Source organism: Tenebrio molitor, chromosome 7 (genome assembly GCF_963966145.1).
Source record: "Tenebrio molitor chromosome 7, icTenMoli1.1, whole genome shotgun sequence".
NCBI lineage: Eukaryota > Metazoa > Arthropoda > Insecta > Coleoptera > Tenebrionidae > Tenebrio > Tenebrio molitor.
In genome coordinates, this window is record NC_091052.1 from 13,831,722 (window position 1) to 13,853,670 (window position 21,949).

Consider the following 21,949-nt stretch of genomic DNA (forward strand, 5'->3'; position numbering starts at 1 on the left):
AACTGTACTATACTCTCATGTCAAAAATGGATTACTCCCTAGAATTCGAACTTTTAGGGAAATAACGTTTTTCATGTTGTGTGTAACTAGAATTTTCAAAAGTTATTTTGAATGCCTAAGGTTGGTTACTTTGAATTGAGAGATTAAATCCCAATAAATATGCCGCCAGTAACCAAAATTGATTGTGAAACGAAAAATCATCTATCACTTAGCGAGAAATTAGACATTTGCAGTTAATTTGCTGTCTTACATTTTTGGGATATCTTTTGTTTGTCACCAGAAACCACATAGCCTCCAACCTAACCAAATTTATGGCAACCTAGTAACGAATATCCTTAAATCCTAGGGAGTAATCCATTTTTGACACGAGAGTACTTATCTGCAAAATTTTGATTTGTGAATTACAAGAACAAACACCAATTATTAATTAACAATACTGGAGCGGCTTTGGCACAAATTTGTAATTTCTTCCCGTTATTATCCCTTTTTTGTATGTTCCTTATAATAATTTCTTATGGCCCTCTTCTCTCGCGCCAATAGAACCACCCTAGTTCGTTTTGAACTTTCCATTTTAACCTTTTTACACTTAAAAAATTTTGCAATTCATTTGACAATGTCAATTTAAATAAATGAATAATTTGAAAAATTAAAAAATCATAAATGACAACTGGGCAATATGAAAATAACTAGTGATTTAACCAACCTAACAACTGCAATTTTGATTTTGACAGTCCAGATGTTTTTTGAATGGACTTTACTTATTAGGCTAACGATAAAATATGAAGACATAAGTATTTGCATATTTCGAAGAACAAGAAAGTATAATTTAGTTAAAACTTGAAGACAATCAATTTTATTGTTGACTACAATTTCTGTTGTCAAACATGTTGTCTTTAAAGACATATTTTTTGAACCGTTTGTATAAAAGTGAGATTTAGAAATATAATTTCTTAAATGAGAGAATTAAACCTGTTTCACAAGTTGTTATGTTCAGGTTATGGACGATAAATTCAATATCACAGATTACATGTGTGACGATTTCTTTTGTAATTGTTATCTATTGAAGAAATTAAAGGAAAAAACAAACGTGTAATCCTGTTTGTGGAAATTCGTGATTCATAACCTCTATTCATAATTGGCGCGCATGTCACGTGTTGCGGCCTTGATACGCGAATGCCTCCTGTGATGAAGTTCGTTCTGTGAGTTGATAATAAAAAAAATGGTGGTTCTCAGCCCTCTTTTGCAATATATTCAAGAAGTCATTATGAAATGGAAACTTTTCGGATAAGTGCACCGACCTACGCCCATCCGTTATCTCATTAGGAGTCACTCGTTTGAGGTACGTGTAATTCCGAAAAGTATGTTTCACTGGTCATATGGGCGGATGCAGCAGTAGCAGTTATGTTTGGCTGTTATTATGATGGGTGTTGCATACAACACAACTGTCACATTAGTCGTGACTTGTCATCGCATTGCATGAACTTATTCAATTAATTATTTCAATTAGACAGTTGTTTTTATTGTCCGACATCAGCGAAATAATTGTCGTTCGTCAACAATCGGCGGTTGCAGATGTAACATGTGACCTCAATTTGACGTTTACCCCTCGATTTTTCCAAAAAAATAAATTATTGTGGCCACCCGGGGTAGCAGTCGTGGTGAATACACGATCCACAAGTAGGCCGTGACTCAATGACAGTTATAGAATCGGCAGTGTAAACGGCAATTATTAATAGATTTGAATTGGTTGCAGCACGCGGGACTGGCCAATATGCAAGAGTGTGTTTGAATGAGTGCAACGCTATCGGAAAATGTGGGGAAGTGAGGGACGCGACCCCGCAATGGCAGAAGACACGAACAGAAGTTTCCAAAAACAAGTAGGTTGTGCAAATTGACGCTTCAACATGTTGCCAACCACAGAAAATAACCGCTACATAGTGCAAGTCTATGTGGGGGCCCTGTCGGCGCTGTACGAGGCGCTGTCAGTGGAGGCCAGCAAGCAAACCACTTCGGAAGAGATAGTCTCGTGTATAGTGGAACGATTACTCTTGAATGAGAACGTCTCTTACGAGCTGGCCGAAGTGATCGGCGATGATTTCGGGGAGGAGTGCAAGGAGCGCCGGTTGGCGCCGTCGGAAAACCCGGTTCAAGTGATGATGCTCTGGCCAAAGAATCGCACCGATCAAGCGTCGTATCGGTTTTATCTGAAGGAGAAGGTAAGCGATTATGGATGGCAAGACCAGTTCGTGATGGATCCCCAGCTGATCAAAGATTATTTCCACCGATTCTTGTACCAACCCAAAGACAGGGAATACCCCGATCTGTGTCAATTGCCTGACTTAAACGAACAAACTTTGCTTGACAATCTTCGCGCACGATTCGTAGCCGGTCACATCTACACTTACGTGGGATCAATCCTCATAGCTCTCAACCCGTTCAAGTTCTACCCAATTTACAACCCCAAGTACGTGAAATTGTACCAGAACCGCAAGTTAGGCCCCAACTTGCCACCCCACATATTCGCCGTCGCCGACACCGCGTACTATTGCATGCTGAAAGACAGGAAGAACCAGTGCATCGTGATAAGCGGCGAGAGCGGTTCGGGAAAAACAGAAAGTACAAATTTTTTACTGCACCACTTGACGGCCTTAAGCCAGAAAGGTTCGCACGGAAGCGGAGTCGAACAAACGATTCTGAGCGCCGGTCCCGTCTTGGAGGCCTTCGGCAACGCCAAAACTGCCCACAACAACAACTCCAGCCGCTTCGGCAAATTCATCCAGGTGAACTACAAAGAGAACGGGATGGTTCACGGGGCTGTGGTACAAAAGTACCTCTTGGAAAAGTCGAGAATTTGCTCCCAGGGCCGCAACGAGAGGAACTACCACGTGTTCTACTACTTGCTGGAGGGGGCGACCGAGCAGGAGAAGCAAATCCTGCACTTGAAAACCCCCGATCAGTACTACTACCTGAACAAATCCTGCCACTCTCTGGAGAACGTCGACGAAAGCTACGAGTTCTCCCGGTTGAAACAATCGATGGAAATGGTGGGGTTCACCGCCGAGAAGCAGAGGCGACTCTTCTCGGTCCTCTCTGCGGTGCTGCTGTTGGGAAACGTCGAGTTTCAGCCTAGAAGGCCGGCTTACCACCACGACGAGTCCGTCGGGGTGAAGAACCCCGAAGTGGTGTACTTGATTTCGGAACTGTTGCGCGTCAAGCAAGAGACTCTTTTGCAAGCTTTGACGGCCAAGAAGGCGCGAGCCTCGGGCGAAACTCTCGTCATAACATACAAACTGCCTGAAGCCATAGCCAGCAGGGACGCCATGGCCAAGTGTCTGTACGGGGCGCTCTTCGACTGGATCGTCCTGCAGGTGAACCACGCGTTGCTCTCGAAGAAAGACACTTTGAGGGAACACCAGGGGAATTCGATCGGTGTGTTGGACATTTTCGGTTTCGAGGATTTCGGATTGAACAACAGTTTCGAACAGTTGTGTATTAATTACGCAAACGAACACTTACAGTATTATTTCAACCAACACGTTTTCAAATACGAACAAGAGGAGTACCGGAAGGAAGGAATCCGTTGGAACAACATAGAGTTCATGGACAATACAGGGTGTCTCCAGTTGATAGAGGGCAAACCGAACGGTTTGCTCTGTCTTTTAGACGACCAGTGCAAGTGAGTATCGATCGATTTTCAAGTGAAGAGTTCCCCACCGGGATGTTTTCAGTTTTCCGGGCGCCACCAACGAAACTCTCCTGCAGAAGTTCAACAGCGTCCACAAAGACAACAAGTTCTACATAAAGCCGCAAAAGAAGGAGGGCGCTTTCATCGTCATTCATTACGCCGGAAAAGTGAAGTATCAAGTGACGGACATGCGAGAGAAGAATTTGGATCTCATGCGACAAGATATCGTCGGGGTGTTGAAGAACAGCTCGATGGCGTTCGTCAGAGAGCTGGTGGGTGCCGATCCGGTCGCAGTCTTCCGATGGGCCATAGTGAGGGCATTTTTTCGTGCTTACTTCGCGTTTCACGAAGCGGGCAGGAAGCACAGACAGGGCAGGGTTGACGGAAACAAAAACAATATACAACAGCGATACCAACGAAATCACATTCCGAACGAAAATATTATAAGGTTTGTATGGGATTTTTCGCATCGTAACTCGACGAGGGCGGTTGGAAGTTCGCTGCCCGACGCACGACGAGTCAGACTGAAATGTTGAAAGGTTTGGTTAATTTGACACTAGTTTGTTGAAGACACACGAGACTGAAGAAGTCTCGAATCCCGAATCGATATGATGAGTAGAAGTTTTCGTATAAGAATCTCGTAATGGGATTTTCAAATATTCCTACAAGACAAATTCTGATCAGGTGTGGGAGAAACATGAGTTTCTAACCTCACTTTTACATAAAGTTTGAATTGTGAGTTTTGTTCTTAACTCAGCACTTTTTGAAATTCAAAACATCGTAAGATGCTTTTGGAAACGTTAAATTATTTGTAAACGTTTTACTTCGCCCCCAAATGCCAAAAAAACCTCCATTGTGACCTTAAAAATATTTTGGAAACGTTAAATTACTATTAAAAAATTTATTTCACATCTAGATGGTAAAAATGTAAGTGCTACCAACCTGAAAGTATTTTGGAACTATTGGATGTTTCTAAAAGAGATTAATAGTGGAAATATGCCAGTTCTGCAGAAGGCAAAGGCAGTTTCATGACGATTGAATATCTCTGAATATCTGAAGAAAATACTGTTTTGTGAAGAATTTCGTCACACGTTCTCGACTCTCCAGATGTGGCCCCTTTAGACCTTTCTTCAGCTCTGTCCAAGTCTGCAGTCTGTTCGGGCCGCGAATTTAGCAAACCGCCCCCGTAAGCACACCCGTGAATGTGTTTGTGCTTTTTATTTATGTGTGTTTCCACATTCACACATAAATAAGTCACGTGTGTGTGTGTGCGTTTAATTACAAGAGTCACGGAAATTTAGCCTTTGATTTCGAGTTGTTGATGTAACTAAATATGCTTTTGTAAAGTTGACAAATTTCAATGTTGTGTTCGGTTCTACAGCCATCTCGTGACAGTTTCTGCTGTGAACCTTACAGTTAACAGAATTGCGTAAGTTATTAACGGTTGACGTTTCTCTCTTAGTTTCATGTTCATGTCCCTGATTTATTTTTTTGTTGGAAATTATTTTCACGTAACACCCGTTTATTTCGTGACTTTTTTTGGAAGACTTGTGTCCTCGATGTCTAGTCGATGCTGTTTATTTTTGTTTCATCATCAACATCAGCATGATTCTTTTGTTATATGCAGACAATAATTTGCATGATGTTCCCCAAAAAATTTGTGTACGACTAACCGGTCTCTTGAAGCGGTACAAAATTGATTGAGAGGTGGTTTGAGTATTGACTAAATTGTGTTGTTTTCTTTTAAATTGTGATTCAGCAAGCAACGAAACATTCTCTCAATCAATAGACTTGGAAGAAACAACGAAAACGAAGTTCCTAGCAATAATAACTGTAACAGACTGTCTTGGCCCCAATTTTATCAACGAAATAGAGGTATCGGATTAGGTTGTAAATCTGTAGACGACGAACGAAGGAGGAAAGATTCGACAGGAAACGCTACGAATTCCGCTTTAGAGAGAGTGTTGTGTCCGGACGAAGCCAGGGCCATTCAAAGAGCAAATCAGATAGTAATGTATGTAACATTTGACACGAAAGGGTACTGGAATTTTTATTTTTCTCTTGGTGGAGGCTGAATAGTATTTTTGTGGTAAATTGCGAACACGTCAGTAGAGTGAAAACCATAAAAAATCAATCAAGGTGGGGTTTTATGGTTTTCGGTGATTTTGAAGCTTCTAACCTCCCGTAAAAACTTAATCTTGCAACCAACCACCTTTGTAACTTCTTCCTCATCTGACTAACAAGCATGGGTTCTTGCATGCATCGCATTACAAGCGCACGACTCGTGCATCGATCAAAACGTCAATTTCTTTCTTAGGAAAAACAAATCTTTTCGTCCGAGAGAACGCGGCAAGAAGGGCTTGAAGAACTTGCAATCGGTGAAGACTTTGGCCGGCAGAACCGGCATCACCTCTACAAATCAAGGACAACTCGGCAAGGCGCGCAAACAACCGATGACCGTCACCGCTCAATTCCAACAGTCTCTTCACTCGCTGATGGACACTCTAAACCAAGCCAATCCGTTCTTCATCAGGTGCATAAAATCGAACGGGAACAAAATACCGAACGAGTTCGACGACGAGACAGTACAAAGACAACTGAGATACACGGGGATGCTGGAAACTGTCAGGATCCGACAGGCGGGCTTTAACGTGCGACTCACGTACGACGAGTTCATACAGCTGTACAGGATCCTGTTGCCGAAAGGACTGCTCAGTTCGCAGAACGACGTGCGCGATTTCCTCGCCACTCTCAATCTAGACAGGGACAATTACCAGTTGGGAAGCAGCAAAGTGTTCTTGAGGGAGTCGGAAAAGCACAAGTTGGACTGTAAATTGCACCAACAGATCATGGCGAGCATCGTCACGTTGCAGCGTTGGTTCAGGGTTTGTCTCGAGAGGAGAAGGTTTCTCAGGATCAAGAGCGCGGTGATCACCATACAATCGTACTGTAGGATGTATCTGGTGCAAAGGTACATCAAGAGAGTCAGTTCCGTTTTGAAGATACAAAAGGCTTGGAGAGGGTACAAGTGCAGGAGTTGGACGCAGAAATTGAAGCAGGGGATCGTGATGTTTCAGGCTCATTGTAGAGGGTTCGCTTTGAGGAAGATGCTCTCCGAACAGGAGGCGCAAAACAAGTCGCTCAGGAGAACGGTAGTGAATTGTGTAGGTTTGACAATCAAGATAAATTGCTTTGTTGCAGGTGATGCCCGTACAGTTTAGAAGCATCTGCAATTCGGATAGTACGCCCAAAGGGAAAGATTTGGAATCTGACGAGTACGTTGTGTTTTGGGTGTTATTTTGTTGTTATGTGTATCTGTCGTAGCAGTGGTGGATACCAAGAAGACGGTGATTTGGAGGCCTCTCACAACAGGCTCAGTTTGAGGTCTACGTTATCGCTACCCGCTCACACGTCCCCTACATATTTCCTCTATCATCCGAATAATAGGTAAAAATTGGAAAAAATGTGTTTTTTGTGATTATTAAAAAAAAATTGGGCATAAAAGCCCCAAAAATAATTGTCGGTATGATTAAAAACGGTTCATTAAAGTTTTGTTGCAATTCGGTCGCGATAAAATTAAATTTAAAGGAAAAAATCGATATGTGGTGAAAGTTAGGTTACATCTCACTACTGCTTGACGTACCGGTATAAGTATATATACGATTACTCGACGTAACATAATTGGAGGTGTGTGTCAGTGATGGCACAACTGAACATTGATCGCTTTAGCTCAGTAGGCTGATCTGCTCAGTGACGTGCGGTCACGTGGTCGATCCAGCAACCATCGGACTCTGACGATGCCATAGTACGCACGTCAGTCATCCTCTGGTTTCTTGAACGTCCGCCATTTCCAAATTTTGGGGGGTTACGGATGGGTTTCATTTAGAGCACCTCCAATAATAGGCACTGCAGTTTCGTAGTTCGCCATTTTTACTTTTCTTGGACTTGCAATTTTTTTTATTTTTCATTAAAAAAAAAAATGATTGCGTAACGACAGAGAAACTTTGAAAGACAAATTAATTCTTATTTGGTTTTTTCTAAAAGCGATCGAATATCGAGGTCAATTGAAATTGTGAAAAAAAAAAAATAATTATGAAATTGTTTTTCGCCACAGCTTGCGTTAGTAATGATAATGAAATTTGATCAAGGTCAATCGTAAGATCTGTCACGTTTTTAATAAAATTTTATTAACTAATTCAAAGGTTAGGTACTACAAAATTCCGTAGACAAAAATAAACACTTTATGCCACTTCTTTTATGGCTAAAGGCGTACAATAAGCATTTTTTGTAATTTGCCTCCATTTTGATTCTCTAATAGATCTATTAACGAACGCAACGTCATCATCTGGGATGTTCTTATAGGCATTGTTTCACGAAACATTCTACGAAAATTTTTAGGTTGGCAAAGTTTGATCAGGATTTATCAGGCAACAAATTCGCCACCGTATTTTTGGCAATTTCACGTATTTCACGAGGCGTACATGAAAGATTATCGTCCATATTCGTGTTTTGTGACAGAATTTGGATAAAACAAAAGGCGACTTTGAAGACTTGATCGAATGTTCACTTTTAAAATTAAGACATTACCAACCGCCACAAAAATCCCTAAATCGAGGAAAGTAAACTTTTTTGTTTAAAAACGGCTTAAAAAGGGCAAATTACAAAAAATAGTATAAAAAACTCGTTTCATAAGACCTTGAAGCACTCATTCATTAAAATAACTCGTGGCTACGCCACTCGTTTTTTAATCTAGAATTCGTGCTTCAAGACTGGTCTTATGAAACTTGTCTTTTAATATACTATTGTGGAAAAATTTAATTTACAGAAATGTTAGTTTGAACCTTGGCGCTCGGGCTATAATTTTTTTCTCAACATCATCAAACCGATAGTTATTTCTGTTTTGGGCATTAAAAGTTAATGAAATTCTTATTTCTATTAGTGATCATTTAACTACTTTGGCGTATCAAACGATTGAATTAAGAGATGTAATAAAGAGATTATTTTCGTTGTGTTGTAGACTGGAGGATACTAAAAAGGAAGGAGTCATCCTGGACACGACTCTGACGAAGCGCAAAATCAGCAAATCCCACAAGACGATCGACTACTCCGAGCTAGAATTCGTTCCGCAACGAAAAGGTAGCGACGAATCGTTGGGTTCGCAACGCAGTCTCGAGTCCCAACAGAGTTCCGATTCGCATTCGAGCGCAACAATCCGCGAATTGACGAGATCGAAACCGAAACACGGCCAATGGTCGACTCAGAGCACAAGGAGCGAAACCGATTCGGAAAGTTTCCCGGCGACGCATTCAGCTTCGCCGAGCGGAAAGCAATCTTCTTACGGCAGTTTCTCGTCGGAAGAGGTGTTCATGGGAGGAAAACTCGAACAAGACGTGTTGCCGCCGAAGACACAACTGACACGAGCGCCTCCAGTCAATCAGTCGGGCAAAAGAAACTTGGACGGTTTAAAGAGTTTACCCCCAGTACGGCGACCCAACAGAGAGATCAGCAGGTTAGGGAACGACGAAAAGCAAGACGTCTACTACGGCAACGATCACACCCCCAACAAATTGGAACAGATCCTGGGGAAACCCGAAGCCCCGATTCGGAGCATAAGAAAGGCGAAAAGAGCTCACGTGAAGAGTTTGGGTGAAGAGGTGACCGACGGCGGAAATCTAGACAAGAACGCGATCCTCGGGACAATCGAAGAAACGAAGACGTTACACAAGGAAGACTTGTTGCAGCACGAGTTGACCAAGCCGTCGCTGACGCCCAAGAGGCAAAGACACAACATCGGGTTGGATTTGCGGCGTCGGAACAGCGATCCAGCCACTAAAGCTAGTCTGGTGAGCGAACATCCTACCGGAGGAAGTCCCCAGAGCAAGATAACGTCTCAGGACGACTTCAAGTGGCAAAAAAACACCTCCACCTTCTCCATAGCCGGACACGTGTTCAGGAAGATCCAGCGGTTGCCAAAAGACGATCTGTGCACCTTCTGCAACGAGAAAGTCGACATATTCTTGACGCACGTGTACAAGTGTTCGAATTGCAAGAAATTGTTTCACACCAAGTGCATCCAGAACAAGAGCGTGTTGCAAATGCCGTGCGACCAGAGCGTCCCCGCCGCCGACAGCGGAAAAGCGGGGCGACGCAAGCCGAGGAAGCACTCGAGGACGCCGTACGACTACCGCAAGGAAGACGGAAAGTTCAACTTGACCGGAACGTCGGAGTTTACGGATCGGACCGATCAGATAATCACGGGAACGGAAGAACTGACGTTGATGCAGCAGTTCATCACCGATAAGATAATGAAGATCGAGAGCGACGTCGGCGAGAAACCCAGCGACGTGGACAGGTTGTTCAAGCAAGCGTTGCGCGAATTCAAAGACAACCTGGTGCAGATTTACAGCGCCGCGTCCAAGCACGGATTCGAGGCCGGTTGCATCCGGTACAAAGATTTGATAACGAATTTCATGCAAGCAATGGAGACCGTCTGCCAAAGAGAACAAAAGGAGAACGACAAAGACTTCCCGGTGACGATGGGCGTGAACGCCTTCAGGGGTTTCATGAACGAGTTCATGTCGACCAGAGCCGAAGAGAAACCGAACAAGACGAAACGAAAAAAGGAGAAGAAGAGGAAAGTGGAGACGATCAAGCACAAGGGACACACGTTCCTTTTAACCATCATTAACATTCCGACGGCCTGCGAGATCTGCAATTCGTTCTTCATGTGGCCAATCGAACGCGGTCTCGTCTGCCAGTCGTGCAAGCTGACCTGTCACAAGAAGTGTTACACGAACGCGTCGAGCAGTTGCAACAAAGAGTCAGGTTGTCAAGGTGAGACTCGCAGAGTTTTCGGCGTGCCTCTGGTGTCTCTGATCACGGAAAACAACAAGATCCCCCTGGTGATCGAGAGGTTGCTGAGGACGATCGAGATGTACGGCTCGTACACCGAAGGCATCTACCGCAAGTCGGGGGTCAGCTCGAAGATAAAAGAGTTGAAAGTGAAAATGGACGAGAACCCGGACGAGGTCGACTTCGAGAAGTACCAAGTGCACGTGCTGGCCTCGGTGCTGAAGAGCTTCCTGAGAGAGATGCCCGAACCACTGTTAACCTTCGAGTGCTACGAGAACTTCATCACCGCCGCCAACCTGGAGGACTCCCAAGACCGCGTCACCACGCTCTACGACATCTTGAAGAAGCTGCCGCCCGCGAACTACGATCTCATGGAGCGGCTGGTGTTCCACCTGGCGCGGGTCGCGTTGCACGAAGAAGTGAACAGGATGAGTGCCGCGTCTTTGGCGATAGTCTTCGCCCCGTGCGTCCTCAGAACTAACAAAGTGGTGCCGGCCCAGGACAGTCTGCAAGACATCGGCAGCCAGACGCAGTGCATAGAGACGATAATCCGGGAACAGTTGCGCAAAGTCAGGAGCACACTCGACGACATCGACACGTTGGACACGGCGTGCCAAGCGGCCACCAACAGGTTGTCGTCGTTGAGGAGCTCGAAGGTGTTCAGTCCGGACGAGCTGCTGCCGCCCAACCAGCCTCAGCAACAGACGAACGACGAGGAGCATCTGTTGGTCGACCACATCCAAGAGATCCAGAAGGAGAAGGAGCACCTGACATCCACCTTGCCGACGCTGACGCACGCCATGTCCGACGACGACATGTTGTCGACGGACGGCGACGGCAGCCTGGACGACATCTCGTGCATCGCGGAACAAGATAAGGTGCGAATTCCGGTCGTCAGGTCCGTGTCGGGGGGAGACCCACCGCCGCCGCCCCTCCAGCACAAGGTCAAGAGACAACTGTCGTCGGACGTGGCCGCGGTGAAACCGGTGGAAGATTGCGAAGATCCGATCATGGTGTAGATGGATGCGTGTGTGTAGATCGTCGGGAACAAGACTCTCGTAGGTACAGAAAGAAAAATATATATTTTTAAAGAAGTGTGTGTGTGTGTGATCGATACCACCAACCACACCTGAGCATTTATTTGTGTACCATAATATTTTCGTAACAATTTTCGCCAAGTTGAAGTGATATAGATGTGTAAACCATGACGCTAAATTTAATGTTAAGTGCAAAGTTTTGTCTGTTTCTATGTTAATAGAGTAAGACGGTCGTGATCGAATCGTGTTGTAGTACGACAGACAGGGTATCCGCTAGAGGGTGTTGTAAATTTGTACGTTTTAGATGTAGACAAAACTATTGTGTAACTGAAACGCTTATTATTGATTGACTCGATGAGAAAATGTTTTAGCGAAAGTACTCTATTTACATTGTTGTATAACATTTTTATATAGTCAACAAGTAATAACTGATGGAAAAATATTTGTTGCCAATGTTTTGTAACTGATTTTATATTTATAGCCTCTATTTTTGAATGTATTCGTGTATTCTACATGGTATCTTCCAGCATGAGTTCCTCTAATGTTTTGGACCAAGCGTGAATTTCGTTCGAGACTTACCGCGACGGGCAACAGATATGACACGACCCCGAACAACTAATTTTTTTACTTCATTCATCCATTTCAGAAACCAAAAATCAAAACGGTAGAATAGGGTTTGACAGGACGGATCGAAAAATGACGAACGCAGACGGTTTGATCAATTTTATTAATTCAAGGCGACTACTTAAGTCACAATACTCACATTTTCATTTATTTCTTAATCAATCAGCTGTTGTAAAGTAAAACCAAAGCAATATTATAACATTTATGAGTAATAAGGAACTATTCTTTAAATATGTTTAGAACGTGCAATTTGATTATACATAATTTAGGTTAGATTGTTTAAGAAATAAAACTGATGCAAGTTAGATATTTATTCTTCAATATTTATTGAAAATAAAGCATTTTATATTGTATTATTGTTACATAATAATTATATTAAACAATATATTTTTAAAGGGAGGTAATTTATTCGCATTTGTTGAAGAGATGGTCACGTGTTTCGTTCCTTTGTGTGAAGGAGTCATTGACGTTTTAATCTTGTTAATAAATATGTGAAATGAGCATTTGTTGTTAAATGCAATAGTTACGAGTCATATGTTAAGACAAACCGTGCTTGTTTAAGTTACTAACGCTAATACGACTATTTATTTTCTCCATTCCAAATTTCTGTATTGAGCTCAAGTGACTGCATTCCCACCCGTTTCGTCACGGACGGTACAGAATCAGGACTAAACTGACCGGTGAAGCTCCCTCCACCGGTCGGTTTACGAATCGAATGTTGCCGAAACGTAGGGCATTTTTCAAAAAAAAAATGACTGAATTGTACTTCTAGTTCTCTCTGTGAATGTTGATTAAACGTTTATATCTAAATTAATAAATATACCAAATGTTAACAATAATGACACAATTGTATATCAACATAAACAAAATACTCTAAATTTAATATGCTAATATTTTGTAAATAAAAAATTCAGATTTTGGGGAATTTTCATTTTCGTCGATCACCACCTAAGCCACAATTGTATTAATTTTTTGTGTGTTTCCGTGATCGCGCATCAGGACACAAAAGTTATAAATTGCTCGACACTTCCTTTAATTAAAACAACATTGGTAAAATGTTTCATTAGGAGACAATTTAGATGGCGACTGGATAAACACGCAATTTAATCTCTTCAAGCTATTTGTCCGTTCAGTCGCCATGAAGCAAGAGAACAATTGGCAGTACCTCAAGCCTTTGTACAATCTGTGCAACGTCTTGGCGATCACTCCTCCACATCAATTTGGAAATTCTGCAACCGCAGTTTCCGCACGTTTCAAAATATACACCGTGATCCACATTGTCGGTAATGTAGTTCTCTACATTCACTCTTCCTACGGACGAGAGACTTTCGTTTATCCTGTTTTGGAAAGTACAGTAGCGCTCACCGACAAATTAGCCAATCTAATACTAGCACTCTTCAACGTCGCCACACGAGTCATTTTAATTTTTTACAATGATAAAATCACGAAAGCTTTTTTCAGTCAGGGCTACCAACTGTCCAAGCAAGAAACTCTGACTTCTTACTGCAAACGATCGTTCATCGCACAATTTGCAGCGTTTAATCTCTACATGTTTGTTCTGCTGATGTTTGATGGTTACTTCTGGATCAATTCCATCGGTCTTACCATATTCCAATTCTACTTAGGGAGAAGTTTAATGTACTACTCGCTAGTCACGACCATGTTCCTCATATCCCACTCGGTCTTGCCCCTCAAGCACCTCTTCGCTTCTTTGGGGGTTGGCTTGGAGACAATCGTGAAAAATCTGGTGTGCGACAGCGACGCCAGAAGAGAGTATTTTGTGGCGGAGTTCAAAATGAGCAAAAACTTGCGCAGGCTTAAGTACCACCACGCAGACTTGCGAATCGTCAGGAAACACTACAACACCATCTGCACTCTCGTCGACGACTTCAACACCATGTACGGTTTCGTAATACTCATGGTCATAATCGTGGTAGTCGCCTACGTGTTGAACCTGACCGATTTGCTCTTGGTCTACGGAGTAACGAAAGTCAAAGACATCGATGGAGTGCAATTTGGAACTGATCTGACCGTCATCTGTGGATTGTGGATCGTGACATTACTCGTGAGTACTCGACGTTACTTTCCGATCGAATTCATTCCGCTTTTCAGGGTTTTGCGATTTTTTTGGCGTACGGCTGTGTCGGTGCTGTCTCAGAGTCGGAAAAAATCTCCAAGATTTGCTTCTTTTGGTTGAACGAGATCTCAACGATTCCTGTCTCGAACGAGGAGAAAGTACTCAAGGAGGAATTGGTGTTGATGGTTCAACAGTCCACGTCGCGTTGTCCCAAGTTTTCTGCCGCCGGATTCTTTCCGGTAGACTTTACACTGTTGGGATTCATATTTGGAAGCGTCACTTCTTACATTATAATCTCAATACAATTCATCCACTAATTGTCAACAACTGTACCACGTTGAAATAAATCAATCTTCACATACAATTTTGAAGTGAAAACTTCTTTAGGCGCGCCAGATACATTTTATTCCCGGGCAGTGAATTAGTTTCATGCGACACGGTAAAATCGTTCGCAGCACGACACGGCAAGCTAAAATCAAGGGAGTCGAGTTTTTTAGCGGAGCGAGCGAAAAACAAACAACTGTGCGTCACTTGTCAATTTTAAATTTTTATTGTACGTTGTGTTGTGACCTGACTGACCTCAGTGCAGAGCTGCTAGAGTAACTGTAATATAATAAGCCTGACGTAATTTAAAACGCAACCAACACTATATTTCTGAAAAAAGCTGGCTACTGACATTAAAATGTCCGGCTTTTTTGAAACTGTATTGTGGGTTGCATTTATTATTCCGTCAGGCTCATTACCACTCTTGAAATAACCTGTATAGATTTATATAATATAAACGATAAAGACACGACAAATATTGTAAGTTTACAGATGAATGTAGGATTTAATACGTAATTCTCAATTATATGGCTTCAACAATTCATTAATTGGAAAATTTTGTGTAGCAAAATGTGAAGAGGAAAATGGACAAATTATCATAATACAGGGTATTGCTATGAAAACTTGTGTTGTGTTCAATATCATCGTCAAGAAAATAAAACTCAAACATGCAAACCTAACCTCACAAATTTTGCCAGAGTATACCTCTAAAAGCGGACGTATTTGCAGTTTCTATTGAAAAATACAGATTTTTGATGTTTATTTAAAAACAGCATTGGATTTAAATAATATTAATTATTTATGCCTTGCTCCTTATTCGAACATCATAGAAGTTTTCACTTCTGTCGTGCGGTCTTAAGCACATTCTTTTTTTTTTTTTTTAATTCGCTTATTTGGTGGAGGCGCCGGACCACTAAAACTTCATACATCAATTTTTTTTTATGTCCATCCAATTTGGTGCCGAATTAGTAAAGTAGCTGTGTAATATTTAATGACTCTAATTTCCCCGTAGATTAGAAACGTTTTTGTTTCAGCCCCCACAATTAAGAACCAATTACCGTATTGTGCTTTTCTAGTACACAGTTCAAGTAAAATGGAGCCCCACACAGACCTGTCCTACGTCAGACCTTTGCACCGTTTGTGCAACATTTTAGCCATTTTGCCGCCCCACGAGCTCGGAAATCGTCCAACTCCCGTCTCCTTCGCCTTCAAATTCTACACTTGTGTCCACATCTTCATCGTCATCGCCATCTACGCCTACTCTTCGTACGGCAGAGAAAAATATGTGTACGCTTCGCTCGACATCACTGTGGTCATAACCGACAAGTTGGCCAACTTGACGTTCACACTCCTCAACGTCCTTCTGCGAGTCTTCTTTACTTTCCGCAGCAGCAACACCTTCAAGACTTTCCTCAACAGTTCCTACCACATCTCCAGAAAAAGAGAATTTAACTGTTTGACGAGGGCACGCTTCAACACCCACTTCATCATTTTCAACCTGTACATGGCAGCCATTTTGATTTTTGACGCGTACGTGTGGATCACATCTCTCGGACTAAATGTTTTCCAGTTTTACGTCGGGAGGAGCATCATGTTTTACGTTTGTAACACCACCGTGTTCTGGATGGTTCAGTCGGCTCTGCTGATCGAGCATCTCTTCACCTCGCTCAACAGCTTGCTCGAAATCACTTTGAAAAATGTGTGCGTCAGCGAGTACATCGCGGAGTTGAGGAACAGAACGAACTACCGCTGCTCCGACTTGAAGCAAGTCCGACGATACCACAACAACATTTGTGATCTTGTCGATGATTTTAACAGAATCTACGGGATAATCGTGCTGGCGGTGACAGTTTGTACGATCTGTTACGTGTTGAATCTGACCGACATCTTGCTGGTTTACGCCTCCGATAGCGCCAAAGACATACAAGGGTCGCGGTACGGGTGCGAACTGAGCATTGTGTGCCTGTCGTGGATCGCCTCTCTTCTGGTGAGTCTCAAATTACGACACCTCTCACATTTTCTTCCAGATATTTGCAGTTCTGTTGGCACACTCGTGCGCCAACGCTGTTTGCGAATCCAACAAGATCACCGCAATCTGTTTCACTTGGTTGGGCGAAATTCCCACGATTCCGGTCTCGAATAAAGACCAAATCGTCAAAGAAGAGATTTTGCTCCTGGTCCAACAAGCGGATTCTCGACGACCCAAGTTTTCTGCTGCTGGATTTTTCGTAGTGGACTTTACTTTGCTGGGTTTCATTCTCGGAACTGTCACCTCTTACATCATAGTTTCTGTACAGTTCATCCAGTGAGATTAATATTTGATTGTTGCCTGCAGAAAATCAGAAAATAATTTGCTAGTGTAATCACGAACTGTCAATATTTCAGAGGTCCAAAGATATATATTATTGTTTGTGGCGATCAGTGTTCCACACTATGCAAGAAAAATTGAAGAATGTTTGTTTTTCAAAAATCCTTCAAAACATCCTATTCTCTTGTGGCATGTCAAACAAGTTGACAAAAAATCTGACGCACTCCTTTTGAAAAAAAATTACTGGTCGTTGTATTCGTTTTTGTCTGCGAGTACCTAACACTGCTTCGGATGAGAATAGACAATGTGTACGACCAGATGAAGACTGAAGAAGTCATATTTGACACGCTCTTGTCTCTACTGGAGAATCTAATCTCTGCGCAAATCTTCCTCAGCAAATATGTAAATCACGACAAATCGCAGCGATTGTATCAATTATTACATCAGTTAAAATTTGAAACTATCAATTTGAGATTGTGTTTTGAAACTTTACTCCTCCTAGCAAGTCTCTTCGTTTCCTTCGCGATCTCTTGGAGATCGCAGCGACGCTTTCTGAAGGACCATCACTTACCCGAATACGTTTTGCTGACAATAATATCGTCTAAAGCACTTCAATAGTTATTTGTACAACTAGTTATGAAAGTCTCTTTTTTTCACTTATTTTCTTGATTAACTCGGGCTACGCCCTCGTTAATCAATCTGCAAATTCGTGAAAAAAGTATGACTTTCATAACTAGTTGTACACTATTTTTTTGCATATTGATGTAAGTTGAGAAATTTGGTCTAAAAGGATTTATGAAAAATTACAAAAAAAAAAAATAATATGCTTTGACAATCATCTCCAAGGAAATTGAATAAAATGATGCAAAAAAGTACCTACTACTTTCACTACGATTTTTCGTGTAAAAAAGTGCTACTTTCACTACGATTTTGCGTGTAAAATACTGCCACTTTCATTACGATATGCAAAAAAAATAACAAAATACTCTAAATTTAATATGCTGGTATTTTGTAAATAAAAAAAAAATCAGATTTTGAGAATTTTTATTTTCGTCGATCACCACCTCCGCCCTAATAAATTGTATTAATTTATTTGTTTGTGTTTCCGTGATCACGCGTCAGGACACAATAGTTATTTATGCAACAAGTGCAAAACGAGAATGATTATTGCACGCGACGTGAAAATTGTCCCACGAGCCACAGGCGAGTGGGACAACACGTCAAGTGCAATAACACTTTTTGCACGTGTTGCATACAGCATTTTTTCTACGATCGTTCACAATCCACAAACGTTATTAAATCATTTTTTTAAATTACGATAGTCATGTAAAAAATGCAAGGAATATCATCTGATGAAGATATTTACACGATACATTCTCAAACGTCGGGATCAGGATTTTGACCGTATGATCGTAACATATTTACATTTAGAAAATAACAATAATTGTACTATTAATTTCAACTTTTGCCACTGTTCAAAACTACATTGAATTAAATGTTTAACTGTTCCATTATTCTACAGGGTGTCTCAAAATTCGCGAATTCCGAATTCAGAGCGTTGTAGGGGATCACTTCAGTAGTCCAAATATGGAAATAAATAAAAAATCGGGACTCCCCCCACAAAGAAAGGTTAGTCTGAAGGTGCACTCTTTGAACTGCGTTTTCTTCAAATGCAGGCTGAAAAGTTCAGTGTTTATTGTTATTTATTTTTTGAGAAATAGCTTTACTTTGGAGTAAAAAAATCTTAAATTTTTGTAATTTTTCTTAAAAATGGAACAGCGACGTAGCTAGCTATAATAGTATTTTGTTACAGTGGATGTGAAGGCTGCTATGTATTAAACAAACTTAAAGTGCTTATATCTTCTTCAGGAAGAGCGAATTTTTTTTTCTAAGTATTTTTCGAGCTCCAGTGAGTCTTTCCCTACCACGCTCTGAATTTGGAATTCGCGAATTTTGAGACACCCTGTATACTTCGTCCAGCGAGAAATTGGGAGATTTTAAATTGTATTAAATTAACCCAACACTACAAAATGCACTAGAATACATTAATTAAGAGCATAATTTCAGGGCGAAAATGTTACTGCATGAAGGATGTACATATTTCAAATTTTACGTGCGCTAGGTACTACTTTCTCTACGTAGAATTTAGTGATTTTTATGTCAACCAATCTCTCGCTGGACAAACTATATCTATTTATTTTGAAGTTTGACAAACTGTTGACAGATGCGTGCAATAAAGATTTTATTGCACTAGTGCAATTAAGAGGCACTTTTTCCACTGAAAACAATGAAATGAACACTCACTTTTTGCACGATCGTAGAAAAAAGTTATAAATTGTTCGACACTTCCTTCAATAAAACAACATTGGTAAAATGTTTCATTTGGAGACAGTTTAGATGGTGACTCGATAAACACGCAATTTAATCTCTTGAAGATACCTATTTGTCTATTCAGTCACCATGAAGCAAGAGCACAGTTGGCAGTACCTCAAGCCTTTGTACAATCTGTGCAATGTCTTGGCGATCACTCCTCCACATCAATTTGGAAATTCTGCAACCGCAGTTTCCGCACGTTTCAAATTATACACCTTGATCCACATTGTCGGTAATGTAGTTCTCTACATTCCCTCTTCGTACGGACGAGAGACTTTCGTCTATCCTGTTTTGGAAAGTACTGTAACGCTCACCGACAAATTAGCCAATCTAATACTAGCACTCTTCAACATCGCCACACGAGTCTTTTTGATTTTTTACAATAATAAAATCACGAAAGCTTTTTTCAGTCAAGGCTACCAACTGTCCAAGCAAGAAACTCTTGACTTCTTACTGCAGACGCTCGTTCACCGCACAATTTGCCGCATTTAATCTCTACATGATTGTTCTGCTGATGTTTAATATACTACTCGCTAATCACCACCATGTTTCTCATATCCCACTCGGTCTTGCCCATCCAGCATCTCTTCGCTTCTTTGGAGGTTGGTTTGGAGACAATCGTGAAAAATCTGGTGTGCGACAGGGAAGCCACAAGAGAGTAGGTATTTAATGGCGGAGTTCAAAATGAGCAAAAACTTGCGCAGGCTAAAATACACACTCACGTCTTCATTTTCAACCTGTACATGGCGGCCATTTTGATTTTTGACCCGTAAAATGATTTACAATTTAAGTCAGAATTGACTATTTCTATAGACTTTAGGTCTGGATCGCCTCCCTCGGACTGCTGCTGGATTTTTCGTAATAGACTTTATTTTGCTAGGTTTCATTTTCGTCACCTCTTACATCATAGTTTCTGTACAGTTCATCTAGTGAGATTAATATTTAATTGTTGCGTGCAGAAAATCAGAAAATAATTTCCGTATTCCAAAGAGTAATCACGAACTGTTAATATTTTACAGGTCCAAAGATATATTATTGTTTGTGACGATCAGTGCTCCACACTATGGAAGAAAAATTGAAGAATTTTTGTTTTTCAAAAATCTTTCAAAACCTTCTATTGTGGCAAGTCAAACAAGTCGAGAAAAAATCTGACGCACTACTTTTGAAAAAAATGTACTGCGTCGTCGTGTTCGTTTTTGTCTGCGAATACCTAACAGTGCTTCGGATGAGAACAGTCAATGTGTACGACCAGATGAAAACTGAAGAAGTCATCTTTGACACGCTCTCGTTTCTACTGGAGAATCTAATCTGTGCGCAAATCTTCCTCAACAAATATGTAAATTACGACAAATCGCAGCAATTGTATCGATTATTAAATCAGTTAAAATCTGAATCTATCAATCTGAGATTGTATTTTGAAACTCTTCTCCTCCTAGCAAGTCTCTTCGTTTTCTTCGCGATCTCTTGGAGATCGCAACGACGCTTTCTGAACGACCACTTACTCGAATACGTTTTGCTGACAATAATATCGTCAGAAGCACTTCAAATGGAAATTGTCTTGACGATTCTTTTACAAACGGTGACACTTCTAGAGTCGAGAGTGTCAAACTCGATGATCAACTACTTCAAACTACCGTCTCAAGAGATTCGCAAGACTGACAACGGCGACTTGTTGATTGTCGGATGGTTTAAAGCGATTTTAGACGCGAGAAAAAATGTTACTCCTCAGGATGACATCAAAACTGTCTCCTCTTCAGTAGTGACAATCACTAGGTGTTTGTTGTTCTTCAACCAGAGATTCACTTGGACGTTGACACTTCTTTTCCTGCACGTCTCAATATCTCTCTATCAAAACGTGTACAATTTCACACTCGACTACGAAGATTTTTTCAAACTGCTCTACCATTTCTCCATTCTGGTACGTAAAATACTCGCGAGTTCACAATTAGAACATTTCCTTGCAGATTTTGACCAAAAGGACGTACTCCAACATCTTGACACGACTGAGTCGTGTTGGTCTTCAAGCGCACAAGTACTTCTTGTACACATCTTCAGATTGTTACACACCAGAGGAAGAAGCAGTACGATCAGAACTGTCATTTTCCATGAAATTGATTTCCACTCTTCGGCGAGTAATTTCGCATCTTTTCACTTTCAAATTTTTACTCTTTTCTTGCGATTCACTTCTCAAATTGTCTTTAATATTTGGAGTAATTGTTGTGGTACAGAACCACAAGAAAATCGATTTCATCGAAATAAAAACAAACTCAACAAATTAAAGTACTCGTAACAATCATTTCATTTTAATTAATTAAGCTCTTGAATTAATCATTTCATTTTTGGATGGATGTTTGTAGAGGAGTAGCTATGACAAGTCGGTCTTGTCGCCGCGTCATGCACCACACCATCAACTTGAAGCTCTCCAAGATACTTTCACTGCTTCCGCCCCACAATGTGCGCCGCCCCCGATCCCTCTGTGCCACCCTTCACGGTCTATTCATCATATTTGTTCTCCTCGGCATGTTCGCCGCCAACGTAACCACCCGAACCTTCTTCTACTATAGGCACCTCCAAAATCTAGAAAAACTGCTCGACGCCGTCATTCACACTTTCACCACGTTAACAAACGTCAACTCTCTGGTCTGCTCCGTCTTTCTCCACCGCAAGCA

The 21,949-nt window shown here is 41.5% G+C and overlaps 2 protein-coding genes and 1 pseudogene across 4 annotated transcripts; all 3 read left to right on the forward strand.

The window, feature by feature from the left end:
• The first annotated feature begins 1,151 nt into the window (after positions 1–1,151).
• On the forward strand, positions 1,152–13,116 carry LOC138134344 (unconventional myosin-IXb-like). Of its 3 annotated transcripts, none has more exons than XM_069052534.1 (8): positions 1,152–1,339; positions 1,754–3,676; positions 3,729–4,133; positions 5,445–5,699; positions 6,003–6,837; positions 6,887–6,960; positions 7,010–7,132; positions 8,703–13,116. In XM_069052534.1, exons 2-8 carry the CDS (start codon positions 1,905–1,907, stop codon positions 11,554–11,556), a joined length of 6,318 nt encoding a protein of 2,105 aa, XP_068908635.1. In that variant the 5' UTR covers positions 1,152–1,339; positions 1,754–1,904; the 3' UTR covers positions 11,557–13,116. The 3 variants fall into 3 exon arrangements, with proteins under 3 accessions (XP_068908635.1, XP_068908636.1, XP_068908637.1); XM_069052535.1 differs by having other exon boundaries at positions 7,013–7,132; XM_069052536.1 differs by lacking the exon at positions 5,445–5,699.
• A 133-nt stretch (positions 13,117–13,249) lies between these two features.
• On the forward strand, positions 13,250–14,639 carry LOC138134345 (uncharacterized). Its single transcript, XM_069052537.1, has 2 exons — positions 13,250–14,263; positions 14,311–14,639. Exons 1-2 carry the CDS (start codon positions 13,337–13,339, stop codon positions 14,590–14,592), a joined length of 1,209 nt encoding a protein of 402 aa, XP_068908638.1. The 5' UTR covers positions 13,250–13,336; the 3' UTR covers positions 14,593–14,639.
• A 6-nt stretch (positions 14,640–14,645) lies between these two features.
• Positions 14,646–17,585, forward strand: LOC138134346 (putative gustatory receptor 2a; annotated as a pseudogene).
• The last annotated feature ends 4,364 nt before the right edge of the window (positions 17,586–21,949 follow it).